The following is a 12,740-nucleotide window of genomic DNA, read 5'->3' as shown; positions in this document are numbered from 1 at the left end:
GTATACTGGTTGTAATAAAAATACAAAAACGAAAGAACATAAAATTCTCCATATTTATGTATTCCGAGAGCAACTTTTGGAGTATTTTGTATCACTTGACCACCACATTGACGTGATCTCTGCTTGATAAATCAGACTGGCCAGATTGCTGGTTTTTACAAAAGTATCTGACTTTTTTAATATAATTGAATTTCTGTACAATGCCATTATAAAGGAGTTTGTTGTTGATATCATGTGAATATTGGACTTCCGATGTCCTCATTTGAGATTTTTGAAGTCATGTGACTAGTAATGCAAATGGCAAGTACTGGATCAGGTTTCATCTACACCATAGTTTCGTCTTGTTTGACTGCGGATTAACGACAAAACGATTATAATACTTGCCATTTCTGAGAAAAAAATGGTGAAAATAAAGGTTAATTCACTGGATTGGATTCATGCGATGGTGGTCTAAGAGTTATGTGTTGTCAGTTTCATGTTGTCAGAGATTTTGCCCTACTTTATTTATTGATGAAATGTCAGACTCCTGGTCTTGAACCTGTAACCCAGAAAATCCTATTTAGAATCATACAGCTAACTAAATTCTATAAAATATGGAAATGTATACCTTAAAAAAATTATGCATCTTAATCAAAGTTTCCAATTGTGCAAGAAGTTGTCCCCCACGTACAAAATCGTCTGCTGCCCAATGTGTCAGCTTGCCACTAGAACTGGATTCTCACAAAATTTCCCAGCATATAGTCTGTTTCTGAATTCTTTAGTATTTTTTTCCCATAAACAAGACGTTGGGAACACATTACACCTTATTCATTGTTGTTTCTCTTCCACATAATAGCTCATTTTTTATATAGAAAATATTGAATTTTACTAAAAAAAATTGCAAGATTGGTTTTGTTGGCTTAATTTTGCTTGCCATTTATTGGCATTGTTACGTTAAATTTTTAAAAACTAGCTATAAACCTGATCAAATTACTTGACTAAACTGCTGACAGAAACAGTCCAAATGTGTTTCATTTCTATAGCCCGATGGATAAACATTACATCTATTCAAAGCTGTGTGCAGAATTGGCAGACATATTGCGAGTCATTAAAACATGGTGGTAGTATCACATGTCCAAATTAATTTTAATCTGTCAGCAACCAGTTCTCATTCGCTTGCTGTCTTCCATACACAGGTCGAGAGCAGCAGCCATGCAAGATCCTGTTCATGCACTCAAGCACTACTTCAAATGCACAGAGACAAGCTGTGGTGTGCACAGCACCTCTTTCTTCTGGTGAAAGCTGGAAAACAGGATATCATCCCTCAAGCCTTTGCTTTGCCACTGAAATGGGTTATACACTCACCATACTTGGAGGTCTCACAAGATCAGAGTCACCTCATTAAGTTTTCTGCTCATGAGATTAGAGAGATCTTTTGCGAGCCTGTGTTGGAACGTAACATTTTGATCCAAGATATAGTAGAAGCTGTTAGCTTGCATGCAGTCAGCCTTCTAAAGTTTTTATATTACAGATTTAACCTTGCAGAGACAAACCTTAAATCTGGTAGGTCTGATTGCAGCAGTCCAGATGACTGCCAGACCCATTTAAAACAGCTCAGACTATCAGTTTAACTGGATTCACTAGTGAAATTTTATTGGGAAGAAGATTTCAAGGAAACAAAATCACCCAGCCTCTGTATTGATAGGCTCTTTTGTGTCAAGGTGGAATCACAAACTAAACAGTTTAATCTCTTCCCCCTCCTCCCTGCCCGACCCAGAAGCCTAGTTATAAATGCACTGTTGGCAAGTAGGGAGGGTTTTAGACCTACCACCCACCAACCCACTGTTTTTGTTATGAGGATTCTAATAATGACTCTCAGCAGTTGTTACAGTTGTTTAATTCCAGCTCTTACAGGCTTCTCCTCCACACTTGATTTCTTATGAGTAGAACCTTGCATAGGAAGAATTTTCAAGGCTCTTCCCATTGAATGGAGAAAATGAATTTTTTTAGGAAATTATATTTCTCAGAGAGAATATTTTCTCTCACAACACTATTAAACCCTCCCACACCTCCCTACAAATGCATGCTTCCTCGTTGATGTGTCACTCAACTTCAACTGGTAAGTATTCAGTTGATGAGTAGCCACCAAGTGGTGGGAAGGGGAAGTAATGGGTAAGATTTTCTACCTTTTTTCTGTAAATTTAGATAGGATAGACAGCAGTTTTTCCTTTCTGGGAATCCTGGATTTTAGAGTTTATTTCCTTATGTTAACGTGATCATTAAGTATTCTCCGAGAAAATTATTTCAAAATTTCCTTTTTTTGTATGAAAACAGTCATTACTTTGGCAAAATATATGAAGGGATTATAAGTAGGATATAAATTTGCAAACAGAGTCCTAAAGTAAAATTTCATCTTATTTTTATTGATGTGGTAAGACAGCCATTAACTAGATTGGTATGGACTAGAAAAAAATTCATGCATGTTGATGGTTTTTGCCCACAAATATATACAATATAAAGAAAATCTTGGTTTTTTTTAGTGTAGATATAAAGAAATATTTCACTTGTAAAATGGAAACAGTTTTCATTGTTGTTTGTAACTTTGCCAATCATGACAGTACATGTACAATGTTCCACTTCACTTATGAAATATATTCTTGTATCTACTCAATAAATGTTGATATCCTTTTGTGTGTATGTGCATGAGTGGTAACTTTCAGCTTTGATATTTCAAAGATACTGTTTGGATTCAGCTCAAATTTGAAAAGTATGTTGTTAGTTTGTCTTGTCACTAGGCTAGTAAACTTATGGTATGGCCTTTCATCTGTCATGCATTGCTTGTCCATCAGCAATTGCTTGTTACTATTCTGGCGGTCATATTACTGATCTGTTTTTGATCAAACTTGTAATTTGGGCTCGGATAACTTTTATACGAAGATTCATGCATGATAATTGAAAAGTTTGATGCAGATTAATGACGGAATTTTGTATCTTATCGGCTGAGCTTGTTGCCACTCTGGACAGTAAATTGGATTTTGCTCCAGCTCTGTAAAAAAAAGCTTGTATCATCTTTATCTTCGACATATTCTTTAACAAATGTGCTTTTCAATGTGACTCGTGCAATGACTATGCATATTATTGATGGTGCTTGTTACATCCTTAGAACTACTGACGATATATTTCATTCAGTTTTGATAACAATGTACATCCTAATGTTGTTGAAAGAGTTTGATTAAGAAAAAGAGATTATGCATACTAATTGTGCCTTCATCATTGGAAATAAGTTTCATCTGACTATACTAAAACAAAAATAACTTACATGATATCAAGTTTGGCTGACAGTTTGTATGGGGTTGTGTTCTGACAGCACTGCATAAGCCTGTTCAGTTAAATGGTTACTGATATTTATGTAAGTCAGGTGAATGATATCAGGCCCACTTTGGCCTCCTGTTTGTGTTAATATTAATAAGTCAGTAACACCTTGAAATTTTTATGCAATTAGTTATAATTGTCCTTCTCAAAAGTGGATGTGCAGGGCCTAGAGAAGATACTAAAATATAATTTCTGTAAGATGACACTTGCTTTTAAGAATGAAGACTTCCTTCATAGTATGATTGATACTTTCAGAATGAAAGAGAGAGGATTCAGGCCCAGGGAGGATTCGTTATGATGGTTGGTGATGTATGGAGAGTTGGAGGAAATATTGCAGTCTCCAGAGCCATAGGTATACCGTACCATTTGGAACTTGTATTATCAGACTTTTTTACAACCTGTCAACAAAATTTGCAGGGCAATATAGTGTTCTATGTCCATTCAGGCATATATGCTGGTGGGTGGGTGTCTGTTTTTGTTTTCAGATGATTACTTAATGTGTAGTAAACAGACTTTAACTCATCTTTGTTCACCTTAGCACCAAAAAATCCCTATCAGTTTTGGGGTCAGTTGCTCCCTTTTCAATGTCATTTTTTGGAAAACAAAAATATTTTGCCTGTACATTTTATTTCCAGATAAATTTGCATGAACAGATTTTTAGCTCAACTTGGAACATGTGTTCCACTTATCTTAGGAAATAAACCTTTCCATTTTTTGAGTCAGTAACTTGAAGGTCAAAGCCATTGTTGCTAAATCTATATAATTGTACATTTAATTTCTGAAAGAGAACTTAGCTAGCATATTTCAGTACAGCATTTGGGGGCCCAGGGTGACCAAGTTGTCTCAAGGGTCTCATTTGCTGATCACTGCCATCTCACCTCTCTTTTTGTGGGTTCAAGTCCTAGGTGTGGCTAGTGTGGGTATGTGAGAAAGCTTGCCAGTAGCTTCCCATGGTTTGGTGGCTCCTACCCCAGTTTTTCAGGGTCTTCCTTCAACAGTTATACAGGACATTATGTAATAGTCATGTGTTCTGAAAAATGACAGTAAACAGACAACAACAATCATCAACACAGCATGTATTTCTCTTAGCCCAAGAAGTCAATTGATTTTAAGGGCAATAGCTCCAAGGTCAAGTCTCATCCTAAAAAAATATATTTTGTCTGTATTTTATTTCCAGATTTATCTTAAGTTCTCATGAACAGATTTTCTATTCATCTTTCAGAGATGCCTATTGTCCCAAATATGGTGTGAATGTCCCAGTTGCTGAACCTGTTTATGATCACGCTACTGTATTACAAAAATCACAATTTTGGCAGAAGTTGAAGTCATTTGCGAGTATTTTCAGTCCTTCTTTTCTGGTAATTTGTAACATATCATCAGTTATTTTATTATTATTATTATTATTGTTAAAGTCACTGATAAGCTTGACCTTAGAATGTGTTCCTTTATATTCCACAGGTGATGCTGGATACAAACCATATATATGTAGTGATGCAGAAGTGATCTCCATGGAATTAGAGGGAACTGAGGACTACCTAGTTTTGGCTTGTGATGGATTATGGGATGGTGTTGAAGCCAATGAGTTGCCCCGTATTGTTTTTGACCACTTGCTTGAGACTGGGGGAGACAAATCAGATGTGGCAAAGATGCTTGTGCAGTACGCCAAGGATCATGACTCAAGTGACAATATTACTGTTGTTGTTATATTTTTTAGAGATGATATTGCAGCCCCCAAACAAGAGTTTAGTTTGTTCAATTTTCAGGGTACATTATCTCAGGGAGATTTCAGTGAAACAGGGGGAAATAACTCATACTCTGACTCGGCACCTCCATCTTCAGGAAAGCTAAATGATAGTACAATTAATACTCGTGAACCAAGCAGGCAGAATGGACCAAGAGATTTTGAAGCTGAATTTGTCACTCACAGTTTCAGGAACACAAGAAATGAAATTTCACTCATGCAGGACTTGCCAAATGCCATTCATGCCAGCTCCAATATAATGAATAGCATATCAGAGACCATTAATTCTCATCCAGTGAGTCAAGATGTAAAAGTCACTCTTGTGACTAAAGATAATGAGAAGTCTAATAACAATGAAACTGATCTCCAAAACCAGGAGAGTGTAAGAAAGGGGAGAAAATCTAAGGAATCACAGAAGAAACTGAAAAAGTCCAAAACAGACAGGGGTGTGGATGAAAAGAAAACCATTAAAAATAATAAAAGAGGTAGGGCAAAATCCCCAATATGTTGGGCATTTACTGGAAAATACAAAGCTCTTGTTCAAAACCATAAACTGAATTATGCAGTGAAAGCATCAAACAGAGGACATCTAGATAGTTTGGTACCCATGAAAGTGAAGGCTGACAAATTATTGAGTTCAAGCAGCTTGGAAAATTCGACATCTGACCAACTGATAGATCTTCACATCTCCTCAGTGCCCTTAATAAGTCAAGAGGTGCCTTTAGTTCTGTCGACCACAACTTCCACAACCTTGTCTACCTCTCCACAACCTGTGTCCTCACAGAAGATCTATGGCAGCAATTCTCAGATCCACTTCATATCAAGCACTCAGAAGTTCCACAGTTCTTGGAAGCCTAAAAGGCCTCAATAGGTGACTGGCAGATTGGTGCATGATCTTCTAGCATCACCCTTCTTCTGTATCAGGTTCAAGGGTGGCACATAACCAGGACAGAAGGGACTGAATATCAGTACCGCAGAATTTATCACACATAAGCAATATAACCCTTCTTTTTCAATAACAAATATTCAGAATTTGTTATATGGGTTTGAAATTCCTTTCTACAGATAAAAGACTTTGTTTTATTATATTTGTTGGAAAATCATTTCACTTAGACCTATGATTATTCTGCAGGGTAGCAAATTCTTTGAACCATGAGAACAGAATGCAGTCAAGTTTTGAAAGTGTTTGGCTCTTTATTTCAGGGGGATATGTTGTTTAGCCTATTTCTGAAAGGACAGAAAATTTGTTTACCTTTTCTACAACAGGACAGCATTGGTGTTTTAATGTGTGTAGGGAGGGGTAATTTACTGTTATTTTACATAATTACAAAAATGACAAATCACCAACTCCAGATACGAGTCATTTTGTCTGTCCTCTGACACTTTTTATTATTTTCTAGCATTATTGGCCATAATAGAGAAGAAATATGCAAGTCACAATTCAGTTATTGATGATCTGCACACGTGTATCTAGTTTGCATTGACATTGTGCCTTTCTGACTGTAAAGTAGTAAGTTCTGAGAGCAATTGCTCTTTAAGAACAAGAATTGATTGATAAAGGTATAAAGAAAGCCAAACATTTGAATTTATTAATTGTGAGTCGCCCAGAATCTGAGTTTGTGCTGATTGGACCCTCTGCCATTGAATTGTCGATTGTATTGTTGTTCTCTGGAAAAGTAAGGTAATGTCAGAAAGTAATAAAAAGTTGCAGATTGGTATACTACAATTCTTCTTCAAATGTTTCTGCCATATACCTATTTATTTTGTGTTTCACACAATTTTATTAAAAGAAACAAGGTGACATTCATATGGAACTTAACTGTGTATTGCATGGTGAATGTTGTCAAATGTCTATAGCACTTATGTTAGGTAATCTTTGCATTTTCCTGACTTTTTATTGTCGAAAAGAAAGAAAGTGTCGACATCTTGCTGTGGCAACAGCTGATTTAATCAGCTTAACAGTTGGAGTGTAGGGTCAAAGTCCATTCCCTATCGAAAAGTTGGCAATCACCGACACCATTTGGTGTTGGCATGGGGTAGCTGCTTACTAGACAGCCCAGCAAACTTGAGCAAACTTTCATAGAGATATACCTGCATGAAATCGATAGGAATATGATTTATTGTCTCAGAAATTGCGATCATAGCATTCATTATGTATTTAATACACTTACAGATGAGACGAAAGTACATTGTTGTTGAAATTTGACCTGGATCTGACCATTTGCATTTCTAGTCACGTGACTACACAATTCTTGCAACCTACATGTCAATAACATCAGCGGTCATACAGTCACGTGATATCAATAATACAGCATTTCTAGTGTTGCTGTAGGAAAACAAATCGAACATATAAATGAAAGTCACATAATTTTTACAGAAAAATGAAAAAACAAACTTCTCAAAATATTTATTGTGAAAACAAGGGCCAAAAATCTGTAAATGTTGCAGCAACAAAAACATTGCTGACACGTGCTCGGTACTTTTTAGAAATGGTTTTCTCCACCCTGCTGCAATACCAACAGGTTTCTGATCATTGTTCTCAGAATAAATGTGTTGAGATTTAAGTGTGCGTTATATTTATTTACAAACATCAAGTGACTTCTATATAATATGTCCAAATTCTATGTTCAACAACTTTGCAAATTTGATTATTGTCAATATTATGTGACTTTATGAACTCTGATGTCATTGAATGTAGGTTGTGAGATTTGTATAATTATGTGACTCGGAATACAAATGGCCAGATCCAGGTTAAATTTCAGCAATGACTTATCTTTCGTCTTGTCTGTCAGCAGATTAAAGACAGAATGAATGCTATACTCACAACTTTTAAGAAAATAAATCATTCCTATCGATTTCATGCAGGTATATCTTGATGAAAGGTCGTTCAAGTTTGCTGGGCCAGCTAGTAAGAGGCTACCCCATGCCGACACCAAATGGTGTCGGTGAATTCCAACTTTTCAATAGGGAATGGACTCTGACCCTACACCCCAAACATAAATTTCCAAATATAAAAAAATGGGGTGACAAGGGTCAGAGGAAACTCTGACTAAAAATTGATATGTAAATGCCATCAATTTAATTCACTTTCTCAAATATAATTTCCTATTCCTCGAACATGGATTTACATGAGGCAGTCAGGTGAAGGTGCATACACAGCCAGAACCTGGATAACTGTATCTCCATTTTATCACTGCATTTTTAAGGCAAGGCATTGGTTTAGTCATGTCCATTGGTACCAAGAAGCTAGGTTGCAGAATTGTGCTAACAAATCCAAAACATAATAACTGCAGCCCAGTTAAATTTGGCTAGCTTATTTGTATGCATATATAGATAACCTGATTCAGTTTTTAGTGTTACAGCAATGTTTAAATCTTTTGTACATTCTTCAGTCTTTTGGACTTTTTATTTTCAAAACCTTGCAAGCTTGATAAAGCAAAAACCACTTGAGTCAGACTAATAAAATTGTAGGCTTGTTTGTATTTATTGTGTTTATATTTCTTTTTAGATTATTTGATTTTCAGAGTATTACATGGAATTTCATGGTTTTTTGGTTAAACAGTTGAACTCTTTTACTTTTTTCTTTTTTAAGTAAAAACTTGTTTGCTTGATAAAATAGAAACCACTGACAAATGGAATTTAATAAGTATTGTTTTTATTCCTATGCCATTACAGCCCTGTTTCAGTTTCTCAAATTATTTTAACTTTCTGGAATTTTTTTCTTCAGAACATTTGTTAAATGAAAGAAAGACAATTGCAAGCAGAATACCTGTATGTCTGCCATTGCACCAGTCAGTGTCTGTCATTCTATTGGATGATTTTAAAAGATAAGCATGGAGCCTGATCCTGTGTATTATGTGAAGTAAGAGCAGAGTCTGTGCTGTTGGGTGCCCATTATTCAGTGTGCATTCTGGTGAATACCTTATATACTTGCTTATAAGTCTAGTCAAACTTTAAACAACAAAGATCCTGATCTGCCATAGTATAATGCACCATCAGATCAGGGTCCGTGTTGAATGTTCTACTGATTACATCTAGCAAACTGCATAGATCCAGATCTGCCATTGCATTATTGTGCAGTTTGCAGTTGCAGTTTTACTTTGCTTGTAAGTGATTATATATATTATAGTACTTTTTTGAATCTTTTAGATACATATTTTACATATTGTATTCACAAGATGCATATATATATATATATATACATATATATATATATATATATATATATATATATATATATATATATATATATATATATATATTGCATTATTAAGGTACATATTGTATCTACAAGATGCATATTGTATATATTGTATCTACAAGATACATATGAAGCATTGTATCTATAGGATGCATCTTGTATATACTGTATTTATAGAATACATACTTTAGATATTATATCTGCAAGATATATATTGTACATTTTGTATCTAGAAGATATATATACAAGATACATATTGCATATATTATATCCAAAAGATACATGCTTTACATATTGTATCTACAAGATACATATGAAGCATTGTATCTATAGGATGCATCTTGTATATACTGTATCTATAGAATACATACTTTAGATATTATATCTGCAAGATATATATTGTACATTTTGTATCTAGAAGATACATATACAAGATACATATTGCATATATTATATCCAAAAGATACATACTTTACATATTGTATCTACAAGATGTATATATTGTATCTAGAAGATACTTACTTTCAATATTGTATCAACAAGATATATGTTGTGCATATTGTATCTCCAATTTAACTAATTCTAAAAAATTTATTGTGGCTTTTATTTTTATCACATTAGAATGTGGGGACCAAGTAATCACATAATCGTGCAGCTCAAATGATATTATTATTTTGTGATCACCACATGTATTAGTTGATGTCTTGTAGTTAGACTAATGTGTAATATATGTATTTAGAATTCATATACAATCACATAGCAGTATATCTGCACATTTGATTTTTATATTTATTTTACACTATGTTATTTTCTGTATTATTGTACATCAAATGGCACATTTTATTCACTGTCATATCGTTACTTTAATCCAGTAATCCTACCCATTGGTAACATATAATATTGTAACCCAGCATTGTTTTTTGTTGATTTTTGTTATCGTCCTAAATTCTTGTAATTTAGTCCTTTTCTTAGTAGCATCTTTTGATTCAACTGTCACATAGTTTTTATGTTTCATTGATCATTTATGAATGCATTATTTAGGCCTTTTCATGGTCTGTCATTTATAAATGAATTATTTAGGCCTTTTTGTGGTCTGTCATTTATGAATGCATTTTTGAGGCCTTTTCATGGTCCATCATTTATAGATGCATTTTTTAGACCTTCTCGTGGTCTGTCATTTATAAATGCATTATTTAGGCCTTCTCATGGTCTCATTTATGAATGCATTATTTAAGTCTTGTCATGGTCATAGGTTCATTAAGTCAAATAAAATTATGATTGCCTTTATATTTAAAAGGTTGTTAATTTTAAAGCCTAGAATAATTTTATTATAAATTGTTTAGTTAATTTTTATGTGTGTTTATACCTACTTAGTACACCATTATTAGGAAATAATTCCACTTACTTGTTAACAACTTGCTAATAATGACATTACAGCTTGCCATTAAACTGTTACTATAAATAGCAACATGCCTCTATCCCATGTTAATTAACTGTGAGGTGACTGAGTTCTTCCCATAAAAAATAAGTAAGGACTGGGAGATGAGTATGCAGGCATGAGTATAATTCACTCATACAGTTTGACATTGAATGCAGATTTTTTAATTTCATTTCATTCATCATACCTACCAAGCATACAGATATTTGGATAGATTATTAAGTAGTAATTAATTGGGTGGTCTATTCTCTAAAGCATGTGATATTCAAGGATATGATGTACCATAATATTGATTATTGTGCTGGTATTGGCAGTCAGTATTATGCAGGTATTGGCAGTCAATATTACGCAGGTATTGGCAGTCAATATTGTGCTGGTATTTGCAGTCAATATTATGCAGGTATTGGCAGTCAATATTATGCAGGTATTAGCAGTTAATATTATGCAGTCAATGGCTGATTTCAATAGAAATTATATCTAAAAGTCCTCTGTATACATGAAAACCGACAAGTATCAAATTAGTCATGTATCTCCATGTAAGTAACGAAAAAAATAATTCACAAAATGGTAAATTACTATAAAGTTATGTGTGAATATAAAAACTCTTGTTCACGAATCCTGTACAAAGTCTTGAAAGACAACAAACTGGCAACTTAACCAAAAAGTATTTTCAGTTTAGATGCATTAATATCTTCAAAACAGAAACAAGGATATATACTTATTTTTATCTGTCTGCTGCTTCAAGGATTGTCTCAATGGAAACTCAGTTAAACAAAACCCATTAGTGTGAGTCTGATGTAATACCCTATCTTTTACATAAAGTCACTGTATGCCATTTTTGTTGCATTTTTAATTAATTTTAATATTTTTTGGTTGATATTGTGCCGTGTGGTTTCATTACTGAAATAAAGTTTTGAATCTTTTTTATAGTGTTACTGATAGATTCAGTTCCATTGAATACAGAGCCAAATGCCCTCTGTGTTAAACAGTTGGTTTTCTGTGAAGGCAATAATACATATATTGGCACTCTGGTCAGGTGGTCTGTTAGAGAGACAAAGACTTAATGGGTTGCTCATTCTTTTGAACATTGACATTTCCTGTGCCTGACCGCTCTGGTGGCCTAGTGATTAGAGCATCCGCCTCTGATGCGTGAGGTCATGGGTTCTTTCCCCTCCCAAGTCATACCAAAGACTTATAAAAATGGTACTAACAGCTGCCACACTGGGTGTTCAGCATTAAGAGGTTAGTAACTAACAGCTGCCTCAGTAGGTACACAGCATTAAGAGGTTAGTGTTAGGACTGGTTGGCCTGGTGTCAGGATAATGTGACTGGGTGGGACATCATGCTACATGTCTGTGGCATGATGCCTCAGTGCTAGACATCACTTTAAACTGCCACATTGCAGACATCGTAGTGATATGACTGAAATTTTTTTAAAGCTACATTAAAAATCCAAATCACATCACCTCACTTCCTGTGCCTACTTTCAAGGGCAGCATCTATGGAAAGATGTGATTGCTGCCTGAAATTTTAAAAGTAACATATTTCAGAGGCAACATAGCTCAAAATAAAACTGTTTCACACTAAATGATGAAGAGGACATCAGGACGTAAAAAAATTGGTCTCACATGTCTAATTATGTATGGATGTTGATCCACTGGAACATTATCTGCAGGAGATAAAACAGATGAAAGCATTGAGCTACACAGCTGTTGAGGCCACGAGTGGCCAAGTGGTCTAAAGTGTTTTCTGTTACAGATCACTGCTGTCTCACCTTTGTCTGCGGCGGTTCGAGTCTTGGATTCAGCCAGTGTGGGTATGTGAGAAAGCTTGCCAGTAGCTTCTTGTGGGTCAGTGGTTCTTTCCTTGGTTTTCCTGGGTTCTTCCTCCACCATTAATACTGGCCACCATGTATAGCCTATTGTGTGCTGAAAAATGGCGTTAAGCCCTACAACAACAACACAGCTGTTATTCTGAAGATTAAACCTTGTCAGGTAGATAAGTTAAGA

At 34.8% G+C, this 12,740-nt stretch overlaps 1 protein-coding gene across 1 annotated transcript in view; it reads left to right on the top strand.

The window, feature by feature from the left end:
- The window catches only part of LOC149775320 (protein phosphatase 1F-like), a 53,557-nt gene extending 44,342 nt beyond the window's left edge, over window positions 1–9,215 (top strand). The window contains exons 6-7 of the mRNA XM_089944164.1: window positions 3,607–3,703; window positions 4,810–9,215. Of these exons, the coding sequence (XP_089800290.1) occupies window positions 3,607–3,703; window positions 4,810–5,963 (1,251 nt within the window). The 3' untranslated portion in view covers window positions 5,964–9,215. The remainder of the gene's footprint in view (window positions 1–3,606; window positions 3,704–4,809) is intronic.
- Window positions 9,216–12,740: the final 3,525 nt, after the last annotated feature.

Source organism: Sinohyriopsis cumingii, chromosome 19 (genome assembly GCF_028554795.1).
Source record: "Sinohyriopsis cumingii isolate HCF-2022 chromosome 19, ASM2855479v2, whole genome shotgun sequence".
NCBI lineage: Eukaryota > Metazoa > Mollusca > Bivalvia > Unionida > Unionidae > Sinohyriopsis > Sinohyriopsis cumingii.
This window is presented reverse-complemented; position numbering and strand designations above follow the sequence as displayed.